A 17,499-nucleotide genomic window follows, 5' to 3' on the forward strand; every position below is an offset into this window, starting at 1 on the left:
GGGAGTAGAAAGAATGGACAGGGCTGCAATCAGCTCAGATCTCAACCCGATTGAACACTTGTGGGACCAACTTGGTCGTGGTGTGTTTGCCAGAATAGCCAATGCAACCACATTGAATGACCTGCGACGAATCCTGGTTGAAGAAGGATATACCATCCTACAGCAACATAAGGAGGAGGTGATGGCTGTTCTGGCTGCGTGCCCGGGCTGCGTGTGGATTTTCCATCCGCTATTGAGGTAAGTGGCAATGTTGTTTGAGCACAGAACAATGGTCAATTTGGCACATTCTGTTTGAAACCTCATTACATTCACAAGATGTGATTATTTCAACTGTCATGACTGTGGTGTCATTGTAAAGGGGGATAATGTAGCGATCCATTGATATACAACATGATATGAACGTGTCACAAATAACCTGTGATATAGATGCTTGAAAAAAAATTCCAAATTTTTGTTGAGGAGTTTGGAAGGGACGATATCTTAGGAAAGACAACAAATCAAGTACATCTTTAGCACACTTTAAAAGTTCTTTAAAACTAATTTAATGAAAGAAGCATTTTCTTGGGTATGCATCACCATATTTTTGTTCACCTATTGTTTATGAGTAGATTAAGTTGTATTGTAAGTTAGTTTTATTTTGTAGTGTAAGAAAATCTCTGTATCGCGCCTGAGCGCAATTAATTTGGTGGAGATGAGCGCAATATAAATTCACATAATTATTATTATTCTATCGTATAACTCTGCGATGTATTATGAGATTTACAATGAGTCGTGGTCAGCTTGATTTGGTTGTTATAAAACTGAGTTCACTACCATTTCACATTTCCATTACTAGATTCCTATATTGTTGCCTCCCCAGATGTACTGCAGCCCAGCTATTTCATTGGTACTCGAGTGGTACTCTATAGAGTACAACCATCGGCATCACACGTACAATATACACACTGGTACTGCACTAGTACCCCGGGACTAGTACTCTAGAGTAGCTGGGCAGCAGCAATAGGAATCGGGTAATGTTAACATTCATTTTTGCAGGTTACTGTTGCTGAAAAGGTTGAATGTGTATATCAAAATAAAAAACAAGAATAATAGATGCACGACTTATGTTATTGACAGTATAATCCATTGCCATGATTGTGGCGCATACCAATATATGCGAGTACCCCGGGCTCATTTTAGCTGGCAGCGGGTCACCAAATCTATTAACTGTTCAAATAGAAACACGGACAAAACAAACCTTTTCGTTTGAACTTATACTGAAATTGAAAAGCAAAACAGCGCTTGTAAAGTCACATTGTACTGCCGCACGTCACAGTGTCATCGACCCTATATCTTCATGGCAGGAATCGCCATGGTAGGTTGAATCCACAGCCACGATTAGCCATTTGGTTCAAACCTTTAAAGCTCTTTAAAACTAATAATTAGTCGAGGGACATAACTAAGGCTACTCACAATAGCCGGGTAATCGATCTTGGTTGTGCGTGAATAAGCTTGTATACCCCATTGAGTTCAATAGTCATCGACTTTTATACTGCCTACAGTGAGTGCAGCTGTACTACACGTTGCACGCTGTAGGACCAACGCAATATAAAATGGTCAAATTTTGAGTTCAAAGCGCACGGCCAATTTTCAAAGCGCATTCTAGCGACTATCATATCTGTTCAACACGTATTTTCAAGTGTATGAGACCACATCTGGTTTCTTGAGAAAATTCATTTGCGGGAGATATTCATCAATTTCTAACCCACTATCCGAAGATTTTCGTCTGATATCAAAATCGTGCATAGCAATTCACGTGTATCGATCCCGTGTATTCATTATAGTGTCTCTGCTCCACCAAATAATTATTAGCCAGGCGGTGTCGGTCAGTGTGCCGTGGTTCAAATGTTTGGTTAACTCTAATAAACTCTGCTTTTCGTAATTTATTCAGTGTTCCACCATTCTGTCCACAGCCCGAAGAACAAGCTACTCAAGGCTTGCAATAGTTTTGTCAATCCAATTTGGAATTTTACAATAGGAAATAATTTTACAAGTCAGTAGAGTATTTCTACGAGTAAAGGTCCGTTCATACTACACCGCAATTGCGGTGCGGTGCGCTGCGTTGCCGATATATCGATTACTTTTGCCGTAACTCACAGCAACTCGTCACATTTCCAAGTTAAAATGTATTTAACTCATTACGATATCGCAATCAGTACAATGCGACGCGGCACACCGCATCGCAACGCAATTGCGGCGTTGTACGAACGGACCTTAAGCCGTCGGTTATCACAGTACCGGTGCAGCCGGTCCCTGTGTGAGTGGTCGAGAATTCGTCAGATGTGGCTCTGACTTGACTGACTGCACATCTGACGAAAGCTTGACCACTCACACAGGGACAGGCTGCACCGGTACTGTGATAACCGATGGTGTACTCGCAGAAATACTATAACTTTAATATTATGACTTCCCGTCGGGAAAGCCTATCTAGGTTACTGATGTATTTATATTCATATTTGCGCGGTCAAGCGCTTGAAGCTCTTGAATGGAACCTGTGTATCTAGTTGAACTCAAAATGAGTTATACAATGCTTTACAAAACCTATACAATATAACAGATTTTGTACGCAATTCACTGTGCTGTTACGTCACGCCGTCGTAACCGCGAGCACCTTATCTGCGATTTTCCTATCCAACGGAACTATCGTTTCTGCAAGCATTTGCTTAAATTCGACGTATCTTTTTGGTGCTTCACAATATCCCCTCCAGTCCGACAACATTTTATAACTCGGCCACCAAAAACATATATGTGACTTTTTCTCAAATTTGTCGATGTCTTCTGCAGAAAATTTGAGCTTCTCTGCAACAGTTTTCCATATAGGGTGTACAATTCTGGCAAGTGTTTTCAAGAATGGATCCCAATCGCCAGATTTCTCGTTTGAAGGTTTTGCAATGTTGTTCTGCAAACCACAACGAGATGACGAGGCTGCTTGTTTATCATGTTCACTGGACGTTTCAGACGTTTGACCGCTTTTAGGTGCAATACAAGAACGGTTTTCCGAGCATGTGTCAGTTGCATTTGATGGCGTGTTCAAGTTTGCAGATGTGGACTCTCTTTGAGGCTGAAGATCTTGAATTTGTTCAATTTTAGACTTATCTTTACTTCTTGATTTCTTAAGCTTTGAAACCCCATCATCAGTTCTACCGTCTTGTGATTTCCTATTCTCTCTAAAAGCACACGCCCCGTGACTACTTGTATGTAAGCCTACTTCTTCTTCCTGATCATGATGACCAGTTGATCTACTTTTGTGGCAAGGAATATGTGCGGGTTCAGCTCCCCTGGCTCGAGAACGAGATGAGCTGCTATGAGGAACCAGCGACTGCACCTTGTCTTTGCTATCTACGTTGAAGGGAGGGCCATTGTTTGGCGCCAGCCGATAGGTGTCATCATCCTGATGCGGAGACTTTTTCTCACTTGCCTTTCTGTTGTCAATAGCGTTTGATTGTTGCTCACTTGACCCTTCAGCAAGAGCGCAATTACTACATAGAGATTCACGAGGTCCTATGAAGTGAAATTACAGAAGCAAATTATTAGTGTTAAAATTGGATGTATCAACATAAACCGTTTGGTATTATTGTAGAGTTCAATATCTATACTATTGCTTGAATACAATGGTTTACGAAGTTACAAAAATGTTTCAAAGCCAAATACACAGAGCATATGGTGGTTTAATTTACAGAATGTATTTGATTCAACTGAACAGAACTATATACTAACTAGAGCGGTTCTCGGCTTTCGCGGTTCTCGGCATTCGCGGTTCTCGGTAGTGTGGGTTGGTCCGTATGTGACGTTTCTGTTCAGAACCTTGTGTGACCCTTCCCCCCCCCCCAGAAAAAAATCATCCGCCACCACTGCTTATAACAAGGGCCTTGTAAATGCAACTGGTGAGACAGAGCCTCGAATGACGTTTGTGTTTTCAGTCTGATTTCAGTTCCCTAACAGGTACAAAGTTTACGCATTATCATTAGGCCTACCAAGTATTGTATGTCCTATAATCTCTTATGTATGACATGGATCTTTACCATGATTGTGCAAGCCAAAAAATGTCATTTCAATACCCCAAACATGCGTTAAAAAAAGACCATGTTTTACACATGCAACCTCAAGTTTAGACATATAATTTAATTTTCCCTAAACCCTCATGCACGGGGAAAATCATGCCGCCACCATTGGTTATGACAAGGGCCTTTTAGGGTGCACACCAGTAAATAACCCCCACTGACTTTCTGTACAGACAGGGGCCGGGAAAACAACTCAGTTCTTCAAAACTTCCCTTTTCTGCAAGCAGAAGGTCAGATGACGACATCCATTGTAAAAATTAATATATGGATTTCAGGATTTTTTCCCAGAAATATTGTAAAAAGTTCAACCTATAACCCATACAGCTAACGCCACCTCACAAACAGCTTGGTGTTTCTGAAATGTAACACATTTTGAAAGTCGTCATAAAAAGTCGGATCCTGCTAAATTTACACAGACAATCTAATTTACAGGCCTAAATGATGATTAAATATGAATCAGGGTCTAATAGTTGCCTTTTAAGCCTTTTCTAATGTATTACATTAAGTCATATTGCACATTTCCTCGTTTCAAATACTGTTTTTCCCTCCAGGGTGTAGCTAGACTTCTCCGTACTCCACTTGCCAATTGCGCTTCTGGCTATTGCATTTAAGCTTAAAACTCTGATTATTATTTGTGCACAATTGATAGATTTTCACATCTAATCTTTTCAGTCACCGTACGCCCTCTGTTTGTTAGCTTCCCAAGTGGACTACTGACTTTGGATTGCGGATAACTTTTTAACACGGGATTCTATGGAGAGTTAGGCCAATTTCTGGCCTAACTAAAATTGGTCATGATGTAATGCATCTTTAAATGAATCTGGCTTGTGATTGGTCCCCCAGATATCGTTATTGATTGAACAAATTCATCAGGATCGGTAGAGTAAACTAGTAAACCAGAGTTCGTAGTATCTGATCCAAGAAAATGCACTTACTGTGTACGTTTCAACAACCACTGTTGTCTTTGTCAACACTTGATGAGGAGTGACTGCAATCTACTGACAACCAACGCTAGAGGGATATGTAAAATCAGGCGGTTTTTGGCGATTTTAGCCATTAAGCCCCCCTCCCCCACCGCATAAATCTGAAAGCCCCTCTGAGCCCCCCTCCTGGAGACGCTATTGCAAAATCAATGGAGAGAAACTATACTACCTTGTTTCTTAATAAAATGTAACGGGGTACATCAGGCAACTATGAGAGCCAAAAAGGCCTCAAATTGAGCAAAGAAAGACATTAATTTTCACGTGCATTTCAACCAAGACGCTTCATTAGTGGTGTTCGCCCTTAATGTCATATTATCATGACCGTTTTATTTTGTTTTATGTTAAGGGCTGGGTATGAACGTTTGGACAGTATTTATTGCGGGACATTAGAGCACATCAGACATATCGAATTGCATTCTGAATACTAAGAATGTCCTGATATCAAATAATTTTGATTTTTTGAAATTCGCAATGTAATACACATTTTATGACAAATCATTAAGAATTGATATTTTTGATATATAACAGTCCTCGAAGTAAATTTTATAAATTTAATGATACATTCTTTAAGTATATGTAGCTGGGAGGAAAGGCCGACGATCAATTGAAAATTTTGACCTTTCGTATTGAAGATATGGATTTCCCCCAAAAAAAAAAAAATAGGTCTTTTGGGAAATAAAATCCATATCTTCAATATGAAAGGTCAAAATTTTCAATTGATCGTCGGCTTTTCCTCCCAGCTACATACACTTTAAGAATATGTCATTAGATTTATAAAATTTACTTCGAGGACTGTTATATATCAAAAATTTGAAAAATATCAAATTTTTATAATTTGTCATAAAATTTGCATTATATCGTGAATTTCAAAAAATGAAAATTATTTGATATGAGAAAGACATTCTTCGTATTCAGAATGCAATTCGATATGTCTGATGTGCTCTCATTTCCCACAAAAATACTGTCGAAACGCTCAAAACGCTCATTCCAGATCCCTTAAGTATATGTCATATTACATGTTTCACATTTGTACGATTTTAAATAATTCTTTATCATGTTTATAGGACATGCTCTGTTATATTTTTATATCCTCTTTTCATTCTTGAAAAGATAGATCATGATTTTTATTTCACCCATTGGGTATTTCTTTATTAATTTGTGTTTATATGGCGATTTCAAGTGGGATAATAACTCCTGGATGACGTAAGCATAATGTTGATAGATTTAAATATCATTATAAATAGGCACTTAATAATAATGATATTGAAATAAATTGATAAATAGATAAATTAATAGATAAATAAATAAAAGATATATAAGCCTAGATAAATAATAAATAAATGATAAACTAGGAGTAAATTGCAAACATTAAATATCTTAGAGCAAATGAGCATTTAATAAGTTTTTGCGACAAGTTTTTTGCCCCTTCTTGTAAGTTTTATCATTATTTTATCTTTTACTAATTTTTTTGGGACATGCTCGCTTATTTATTTTTATGTGTTCCTCTTATCATTTGTGAAGTATTTCTTTATTTTTGTTTTAGTACAAGTGATCACTGAGTATGTTTAACTGTGGAAATATCGGTAGATAAGGTGTTTTTATTTCACCCTTGAGTATTATTTATAAGTGTATCAACATACATTTCACATGTCATGATTTTTCATTGTTTTATTTTAAAGCAATTCTTTATTGGGGTGCATGCTCTCATATATTAGGTGTTTTTTTTTCATGTTCCTCTTGTCATTCTTGATAGATGGCTGTTTATTTATGTCGCGTGTTAAGTATTTTTTTAATTTTTGGTTGAAGTGTATAATTATCATCACATGCTGTACGCTGTGTATTTATTTCGCCCTCATTTTCTTTACTTTTGTTTTTAGATCTTTAGTTCTTTATTTTTGTTTCTGTGAATATCATGCGAAAAGTAGGCCTTCTGCACATTATGATTTTTCCTTGCTTTATTTAACTCTTTACTGGGGTGCATGCTCTCTGCTGTTTTTTTCATGTTCCTCTTATCATTATTGACAAGATAGCACCTGCTGTACGCTGTTTATTTATTTCGCCCTAAATTATTTCTTTACTTTTGTTTTAGATTTTGAAGTTGATATCATGATATCACACGCTATGTTTTATACCAACCGCATTGTCTGGTTAAAGACAGTTCTTGTTTTAAATCCTGAATACAATGTCAACATTCAGTTCGTTCACCTCACAATGCGGTGCGATGTTATATAACTGTATATATTGCAGGGTTGCCAAACCCGCGATGTAATAGGCCTAGGTCAATAGGATGAGTTTTGAAGATTTTCCTCGCGACAATTTCCTGTCCTATAGACACCAATTGATGGTTAAGAAAAATATTGCATGACTTCTCAACATTGGCTTACGCGACTTCTGGTAGTTTTTTATCTCATAGAAACCAACGGTTGATAAAAAAAAATATTTCAATGATTTGACCCGCGGTTTGCCCTCATTTGTTTGGCAACCGTGGTCTGTGTTAAGTGAATATATTTCGGTAAGAAAATAATTATCATAGACCATGTAGACAGAACGGACAATAGTCATAGGCGCTCTCCTCCATTTTGAGAAATATACTTTTACACACACACTACATTTATAATTAAAATGATCAGCCTTAAAGTTTTACCTTTTAGTGGGTTAAGCCAAATCTAAGTGGATGAAATATAAATCAACACTTCTGGCACTGATTGGTTTCCGTAGTTGTTATATGGAATACGAGCTGTCTGTAGCTACAAAATTGTCTGCAAATCGGCTTTTGCCGGGCCTCTCTTTTTCGGCGTTTTTCTCATTAAATTAGGGTCCCGTTCAAATAAAAAATAAACTGGTGTCTAGATGTAATCACAGTTAACACACCAGGAAAATTATAGAATATACAACAACCTAGTTACACCTGTAGACTGCGAACAAACATGCACCTGGCCAGACCTGGCTGTAAAACAAAGTGTTCTCCCTACGGATACCCTTAAGGGTCACACAATAATGTGAGAAGTGCAGCGATCTAGTTTAGGATTCAGGAAGAAAAATGTCTAAAGAATGCAACTTGTTAGGCACGCATTTCAATACAGGACAGGAAGACAAATGCTAGGTATGATAACGTAAATTACCATCATTAACATGTTATAAATGCAACCTGCGATTATCAAAACCAAAAATGACTAACAAACATGATCGATAAGTTAATTTGTGAGAGTATACGGCAGAGCCAAATATAAGAGATTTGGGTACCCGCTGTTCGACATTTTCTATCTTATTAATGCCATGACATAGAAAACAATTTAATTTTGTGTATAACAGATGCCGTAGGAAGATCCGAAAGCATCTAGAAGCTAGAATCACACGACAAAGACAAGTACACTTGACACACCAAATGTACACCTATGCTTACCTGATGTTGCACCACATGGTGTACCTATCCTGGTGGCCAGATCAAGTGCAACCGGCTGCAGATCACATTCCTTCAAACATCTGATCAACTCCATCACTCTTCCTTGACGACTTCGATACCTATATCGACACAGGATCCTGTAGGCTTTTTCAGGATTCTCACGCTCGTGCAGTAGACCAGCAGTGGTAACATCTATATCTTTCTGATCGAACCCAAGGCAATTGGCTACTTCTTGCCATTTATTGCCTATTTTACCAGCAACCGTGTCCACTTCGGTTTCGTGTAACCCTATAAACAGAAAAAGACGTTCATATAATTTTACGGAACTACCCAAAATTAGAGCTAAACAACAAACCAAAACAGTATACCAACTGACCAGCAGGAGGAACTTGGATGGATCTAAACAAATTCAAGAAGTTATTACTAGAGTTCTCATAGCAAATCCAGGTACTCACAATTAGCAGTGACGTTTCGCAACCTTACTGGCTGGTTGCTTCTTCTTGACTGAGCTGTATCTAATACTAGCACTTGCTGTCTTAGCTGTAGTGTTGACAGTTGATTTTTCTTGGATAAGCTGATTGTATGCATGACTGAGAAAATAAGCTGCGCCTCCGGATTGTTCATAGCTTGCTCGTTGCGCCTCCTGATCCAGATTGACTCTCTTATCCATCATGGGAACTTATCACTTTCCCGATGAAGATTTTTGGCCCCTCCCAGTCTATGATGTGGTTGTGCTCTGCGACGTGATCTGAAATGGCAGACTTGTGTTGTTCTGAAACCGATGATAACCGAGCGCCTCTGGTACATGTCCTTTGGCTGATTTTATCTGATTCTTTCTGATGTTCTTTAATTCTTGTTCCAAACTGTCTTCCTGTTTCCCCAACATAAGTATGGGTGCAGTTGCGACAAGGAATTTCATACACACACCCTGATGTTTCACTTATGCCCCTTCTATATAGGGTGAACTAACATGTTCCTCGCAGCTTATTTTCTCAGTCATGCATACTATCAGCTTATCCAAGAAATATCAACTGGCAACACTACAGCTAAGACAGCAAGTGCTAATATTGGGTACAGCTCAGTCAAGAAGAAGCAACCAGCCAGTAAGGTTGCAAATTGTCATTATACTAATTGTGAGTACCTGGATTTGTTATGAGAACTCTAGTAATAATTTATATAGGCAATCCTGATGAATCTTTTCAATGAAAATTCAAGAACTGTTCACAAGCAAGGAAAATAAATGTGAACTTGAACTGTTTAATATGTATACAACAACATCCAAACTTTGGATGCTGGTGTACATATAATGGATTAAGGGCTAGTTCGAGATAGAGTGTACGATATACTTCTTGCTGTAACCAGGTTGGTGTGGTTGTGTTTTTAATGTAACATGCTAGTTTAGTTACTTTAATAAGTATCATTGAAAGTATAAACAAACGTAAGGCATAAAAAAGCGTTGTCATTCTTGAAAACAAAACGAGGTAAAATGAATAAATGATAATGCTCTCAGCAATATACGTAAATATAGCAGCAAACAATACCAACCTTCAACAAGGTAGTTTGCTAATCCCACGAATTCATCATGTTCTTTTAGGATCATAGCTAGTTCACCCAAAAGATCACAGGATGCAGGTTGGCGTTTTCTCCAGATCTCAAAAACTTCGCGACATTTGTCGTTGCTCGGGCCTTTTCTTGTTGCAATATTGTCGATGTCGGTTTGAGTGAGACCTAACCATTCTGCCAGATTCTGCCAGAGATGAAGCAACTTCTTGACCAAATACTCTAACTGATCATTATCCAAACCTGCAGGGGATAACCAATTGGACAAACGTTAGAAAAACATGCCTTATACAGAACACTAAGATTGCGATTAACCCGCCGCGGTTCTGCAAAGATATTTGACCAAATAGAGCTCTTTATCTTTTGATGAAGGTAATTACATGAGCTGGAATGAAGTGCTCCACTCAGAATTAGTCATGATGTGAGAAAGGTTTTTAACACAAGTCTTCACATACATAAATGACAGCCAGTGAAAAAATTTCACTGACCATCCAGGAGTTGAACCCGGGACCCTCGGACCAACTGAGCTAATGAGTCACATGGAGAAGAGCATGATGTGTATATAAATGAGATAATAAACATTGCAAAGACAGGCCGAAGTACTTTCAAATAATAACCGTAAACTATTACCTCTGCAAATGTCTCGTGACACGTGGTTCAGTTGGCAGGCGTCTAGAGCAGAACTGACGACGGTAAGCTTGTGTACAGAAAATGGCTGACATTGACTCCAGCATTTCAGCAGATGGAAAACTCTTGTTTTGGCATTTTTACATGCATTTTCCAAAACGTACAAAACATTTTGAGAAATATCCAGACTACCAGCCAAATTTTTCCAGTTATTTTCATCAACCATTCTAGATATGAATTCCATGGCATTCACGTCCAGACCTGTGAGTAAACATGTAAGATAAGTGAGGTAAGTATGCATTATATCCCATCACGGGATTTAGAATTAGAAATATAATGTGACGATTTTTGACTTGTTTAAATTTTTGGTAAAACAATATACTTCTAGGCAACTACAATCCCGGTCATAGGTAGTAGGAACGCTTGTGTAAAATTAGGATTGTTTTAACCCGAATTATAGTTATAACATGCTGAAATTTAGCTTCATTTCATTGGTGTAAAGTCTGAACCGTTTCCTGCTACAGCCCTCCCTCCTTCCCCACCAATCAATGTTGGATGTCTCTAAGGCCCCGTATCCATAGGCTGTTCCCTTGTGGCGTGTGCCCTTGTTCCATGTTCACTTGTTCCCATGTGACCTGCCACACAGACAATGAACCTTGTTTTGCTTAGTGGCCGTATCCATAGGTTGTCTGTGTGGCAGGTCACATGGGAACAAGTGAACACGAAACAAGGGCACACGCCACAAGGGAACAGCCTATGGATACAGGGCCTTAGGGTGCATGGCCAAATAAACAACTACAGACATTGATCGGGGGGATGGGGGCATATTCGAAGTACTCATGTTAAAGTGTTCCAACAATTATGTTCTGTTATCGTTCTCCAAATACAGTCCAACTATAATCCAAATGCCACTTTCGCATTATTTTATTGATGCATAGTGTGCCTGTCAATAGACACACTTTTTCTGCAAATTTGTCATCCAATGACCCACTTTTTGCAAAAATGTCCATAAGTTACACCCAATACCATTATAATGTATGGAAGTTATGCCTAAAGATACCTTTATATTGTCATCCTCGGGTCAAAATTCCAGTTGAAACCAGTTGGAGGTATCAACTGTGGTATATATCTTGTGTTTAAATATGTTCAACTGGATTGAACTAGGTTTCAACTTTTGGCCTATAGGTCCAACTGGAATTTGCTGTAGTTATGAATTGTATTTTTTTTTCCTATTAACACATCTCCAGTCTAAACAGATATGTGATGTATATTTATTATGCTGTTCTTAGATCTCCATTTAATCCTACCTTGTTCTATTTCGTTTGCGAGTGTGTTACTGCCACACTCACGACAAGCTTTCAATAAAACGGCCAGTTTTTCAGTTGGGTAACCATTGTAACTTTCCTCCCACAAAGCCAGGACACGTTTGACGCGGTCCTTGTTGCTTCTATTAGAGGTGTCAACATGTCGAATCTCGGCATTGCTAAGATGAAGACAATTTGCGAGTCGTCGCCACTTTCCCGCACTTTTCCAGCATCTCTCCGCAACTTCACTCACGATTGAACTGTGCAGATGTATCTTGATATGATCTATAAACAGACATATCCATGTAAACTGAGCTCAAAAAGAAACTTTTTTTTAAATTTTCACAAGGTCATATCATAAAACCCTGTCCTTCAAAATGAACCAAAATTACACGCAAGTTTACTTCAATTCTCTACTCTAAACACATGTCAGTAACCAAACAGTTTTCAACTCAACTTCAACATAAGCCTGTATGCAACCAATGAGCACATGTACAATTTGGCGATTGTTCCTCGCAATCAAGTGATTGCATCTTGACAAGTAAACATCTACCAAAAAGTAATTACTCTTTGTTGAAGTTGAGTTGAAAATGCATGCAGGTAGTTTCTAATATGGGTGTACAAAGAGCTTACTTTGGAGCTCTTTGGTTGGTCATCACTATTCATAAACTGAGCTCAAAGAGAAATTTATAATTTTCATAACTTGTGAATCAAAATGAATCAATACACACAGGATTACTTCAATACTCCAAACGGTTGTCCGTGTGCCAAATTTGGGATATGCAGTCGAAGCAGAATTTATATCTGCGCATTATGACACCCCATTTGTTGCAATGGTCCCAATATTGATGTCGCAGCGTACATTTTAATGAAAGTAACACAAGATTTGAAAGTTGCAGCAAAATCCTATCGCCTTGTATTCAGTATCCATTGAAGTAAATCTGTTCAAATCTGATTGGATTTTTTTTTTGTTCCATGCATTTGGAGGGGATCAAAACATGTGATAGTCAATAACATTGTCATTATTCACATCAGTGATCATTATTCACGTAATGTCAAATTGAAACATGAAGATTTCAATTTTTTGACCAACAAGGACCTAAATGGCCTTGAATTGCAAGTTGTCCTTTCAGTGGTAAAGTTAGATTCAACATTTACTGATTGTGAAGTGTTCACAACATCCCTATATCACAGAAAACATTGACGTTGTAATGTTTTAATTTGTTTAATATAGGCAACAATGACCACTGATGTGAATAATGACATTTTTTTTTATTGGTTATCACATGTTTTGACCTCCTCCTAATAATCCAATTGGCACGATGAGTGCCGAAAAACATTTCCTTCCATGGATACTGAATACAAGGCAATAGCACTTTGCTGCAGCTTTCAAATCTTGAGTTACTTTCATTTAAATATACGCTGCGACGTCAATATTGGGACCATTACAACAAATGAGGTGTCATAATGCGGAGAAATAAATTCTGCTTTGACTGCATATCCCAAATTTGGCATACGATTAACTGTTTAGGAATAATGCAGGGAATAATGGCCATTATTAAGGCGTGTGAAATTTGACATATGCCACTAACTTGGCCAAAATAACAAAACAACACTTACGATGATTTTATGATTTATCTGATTTACCAAAACTTATGCTTGATAACAATTCCATTTCACCACAAAAAGTTATATAGAGTGAAAAAAAAAAGAATTAAAGATAATAATACCTAATACATTCGGAAAGATAGAATCAGCAAGATTTTTCAAGTCAATTTCTGCCAAGGCTCTGTATAAATCAATAATAGCGTCTTGTCGATCATGAACTTTTTTCCACCATTCATCGAGAACAATTTTGACACGTTCATTCTTGTTGTCCGTCACTTTGGTTTTTCTCGCTATCTTCTCATTCACATTTCTATCGTGGTTGAGTAACTGTGCAGCAAAATCCCCATATCTGTTGCCGCGCGCCACTTGGTTGCAGATGTCATCAAACTGGCTTCTGCTGATAGGAATTTCTACATCGTATACAAGAAAAAAAAACCAAACCAGATTACAAATGTTAGTACCTAATACAGTTCGCCTGTTATTGAATTCTCATATCATGCTGATCACTCGCACCAGTAAGATTAGTGGTAGGCCTATTGTATCCAATCTATTTGCAGACAGACACATGCGATGAGTGCAACCTGCTTGTAGTGCAGGGCGATATATTTAAAAATTGTATTGCTACGGTAGTTAGGGATGCACCATTTGATACTCGGGGCGGGCGGGGGGTAGGATATTGGGGTCGGGGAAAGAATTTTTTTTTTGCCGCCGAAGGCGGCATGTTTTTTTTTTTAAATTTCATGCATTGTACACAGTTAGGTGGGGGAAGTTTTTTTTTTTAGTGTTGGTGGGGAAAGTTTTTTTTGTTTGAAAAACTTCCTACCCCCACCCTGAGAATCTAATGGTGCGTCCCTTAGTCCGATTATTACGTCACTTCTACGGCGAATATCAAATAACTTGAATACCTGTGACTGATGATGAAAGTTACCAAACTATGTTTTACCCTTTCTTTGAAAAGAGGGGATAAATGTACATATTCTCTGCATGACTATATTCTCGGCAGGGTCTGCAAGACTGTAATATCATTGGTCATACTGACACAAACATATTTTGAAAACTTGTGCAAAAACGTTCAGTCTAAATCAAAAAACGGGTGATTTTACATGATTTTAGCAATCTTTTTTTCTCATTACAAAATCCCAGAACGCAAAACCTGCAGGGTCGGTCGGGCCCGTAAAGCAGATTTTTTTCCCGTTGCCTTATTCAACAAATTTGCTTTTACAGAGTAAACCTAGACTCAGAGAATATTTGAGAGTAGACCTAATTGTACAAATTATACACCTTACATATAATGGTCTCACATAATGATCTCATATGACTTACAGTTTTAGCATGGTTGACCAATGGTTAAGCTACTCAGGTCACAGCGTTTTTTTAGGGGGGGCAACTTGCTGTCAACCTTCCCAGTGGTAAAATCCCCAAAATAGAAACACAGCCACTGTTATGTATCACAAACTTGCATGTATGCAACAAAGTGAATACGCATTGCTAAATGCAAATTCGAAATTCAATTTTGTCATGATCTTGTGGAACAACTCATGTTTTGCTCTTTCAGGTTGAAAATATTATGTAGGCCTACATGTTTGGTAGGCCTACTTCCGTGTCTGCCAAGAAGGGAGGGGTATTTTTGGATGTCTTTATCACCCGTTTATATTGTAAATGAATGTTGCTTCCTAATCCATATATTCACTGAGAAGGGACAATAAATAGTGCCGCCGGTGCATGTAAATGCATGTGTATCCTACATTAATTCTCATTCTACATTCTCAATGTTCACTGTACTGTACTATTCACATATACGTGCACCAACGGGAACACAAAACGTGAAATAGGTCTACTGGCCCATATCGAATTAACACGTACTGTTATTCGTCCTGAGGTGCTGGATCCGACATTTTAAACTTTTACTTCCTGAAACAAAAAAACAAAACAGAAACAAAAAGCAATTAAAAAAAAGTATAGGTCTAAACATAAAAAGGTTAAAATTAGGCCTTTGGTGTCAATCACACATGTCAAAAGCTACTGTCAATTTTAGTTTTTATAGGAAGAGTCTATCGGATAGGCCTACCAGACATGGATATGGACATGCATAGGCCTACAACATTAATTTTGAAAATCGAAGTGGTCTGTAAGACGAAAATTATACCAAACGGTCATCTATCAAATACTTCTTGCATTAACGATGTACCATGGACCATTCCTTCAGGCGTCACAAATAAATTAATATTACAAGTGTCTTACAATAATAATGTAGGTAGCCTATGCATACGATTTTTACTTCCATGGAAGAATATTATAATGCTAAAATAGTTTTTACCTTTGCAAGTTGCCATAATTCTGAATGTACCGATAGTGGTGATCTTTCCATCCAAGAGCATAAAATAAATAATTTCATATCAGAAATCCATCTTATAGGCCAAAACATAATAACATGACATGCAAGAACACAGCTATGCATGTTAAAGAGGACCGTTATTCGTGAAAACTGTTTAGTCACAGGTCATGCAAATTAACACAAACAACATTCCTCACATACACCGATGCAATGCTGTCACATGATATCAAAATTGCCCGATATTTTTTGTGTGTGATCAAAAATAACCATGGGATTTTTGCTAAATGGTAAAACCCTAATTAGCCACATATCAACGACGAAGTGTATTATTTTAATCACACAAATATTTGTTTAATATGTGGAAATACTTATTTCTGCACCTGTATATTGGGATATTCATAGGCCTTTAACAGTAATGTACACTGGAGCTATCAAAGTTCATGTTCATAAATTATTAGTAAATGGTAAGACAAACACAATAAACCAGTCATTTGTGTATGTGACAGTTGATCTACATTATTGTAGGTTTATGATTAGACACAGGAATTGTAATTCTGCGTGTGTATTTTTTTTTCAGAATAGTTCGTCATTTTGCCATTAAACTCATCAACCATGGGATGTCACAGTTTTAAGATGTTTCGTTCAATTAGGCCCTAATCTCATTTTTTACAGTTTACTGCTCTCATGTTCCATGTATTTTAACAACAATAACAACAACAACAACATCAACAACAACAACAACAACAACTTTAACAATAATAGTTGACACATGATTCGATCGACCGGGAACCCGGGATACGATAAGTCGACATTACCAGAGAGTTTGCAAAAGGCGGCTCAAAAGCACAAACTCTAACGTCGAGAGAATTATACAGGGTGGCCAAAATTTTACGAGTTTTGCTCTGTTTGGCCTCCCACCACATGACTTTGTTTTTCATGTATTTATCTATAGTGTTGCTTTAGTGGTAAAATAAATAAAATAAAGTTATAAAGGATTATCTATTCAAAACCACTCTGCCGTGAAAGCCTCTAGAAGTCGAAGTGAGTGCGAAAATCTATTGGACTTACTTGGACTTAATGCTTTCCTCCCTCGGATCCTGGGAACCTTGGAGCTAGCAGCCGTTTCACCATGGAAGTCCATATGCCTCTGTTTGTGACCATACTCCTTGCATTGTAGATTGATGTAATCCCAAGTTCTTGGCAGCTGCTTTTTAGTTTTTATGTTGTCAAGCCAGCGCTTTGGGGGTCTACCTCTAGGCCCGTGTCCAGGTACGGTATTCTACCTTCAAGGGCATGTGTAGGGTATCTGTCCTTTGGCATCCGTACGATGTGTCCAAAGTAGAACAATTGTTTGGCTTTGATTTTGTCTAGTATTGTGACCTGGCTGCTTGTTGCCTCTCTTATTGATGTGTTCCGTAGCCTATCTCTTCTGGAGACTCCCATTATCCATCTTAAACAAGACATCTGGAACACCAATAATCTCGAATATCTATAGTGAGCAGTAAATTATGAACGAAAATACGTCAATATAAAAACAATAGTTTCTATATTTCTCATGCAGTACAAAATTACAAGTTAT

The 17,499-nt window shown here is 37.8% G+C and overlaps 1 protein-coding gene across 1 annotated transcript; it reads right to left on the reverse strand.

Moving 5' to 3' along the window:
* Window positions 1-1,877: 1,877 nt before the first annotated feature.
* LOC140135800 (uncharacterized) lies at window positions 1,878-16,077 on the reverse strand. Its single transcript, XM_072157419.1, has 8 exons — window positions 15,903-16,077; window positions 15,449-15,496; window positions 13,708-13,995; window positions 11,981-12,262; window positions 10,677-10,934; window positions 10,032-10,289; window positions 8,487-8,774; window positions 1,878-3,540 (listed from the first exon to the last, which is right to left on the reverse strand). The coding sequence occupies exons 1-8, from the start codon at window positions 15,961-15,963 to the stop codon at window positions 2,627-2,629; spliced, it is 2,397 nt and encodes a 798-aa protein (XP_072013520.1). The 5' UTR covers window positions 15,964-16,077; the 3' UTR covers window positions 1,878-2,626.
* Between the last annotated feature and the right edge of the window lie 1,422 nt (window positions 16,078-17,499).

Source organism: Amphiura filiformis, chromosome 16, assembly GCF_039555335.1.
Source record: "Amphiura filiformis chromosome 16, Afil_fr2py, whole genome shotgun sequence".
NCBI classification, from domain to species: domain Eukaryota; kingdom Metazoa; phylum Echinodermata; class Ophiuroidea; order Amphilepidida; family Amphiuridae; genus Amphiura; species Amphiura filiformis.

What these genes read in the sequence shown, in the direction of transcription:
- LOC140135800 (XM_072157419.1), bottom strand. Translation starts at nt 15,963, where the DNA reads ATGCTCTTGGATGGAAAGATCACCACTATCGGTACATTCAGAATTATG. An exon ending in GCACCTCAGGACGAATAACA is followed by an intron (nt 13,996 to 15,448) that starts GTACGTGTTAAT and finishes TATACGATGTAG; the next exon opens with AAATTCCTATCAGCAGAAGC. An exon ending in ACCATGTGGTGCAACATCAG is followed by an intron (nt 3,541 to 8,486) that starts GTAAGCATAGGT and finishes TTCACTTCATAG; the next exon opens with GACCTCGTGAATCTCTATGT.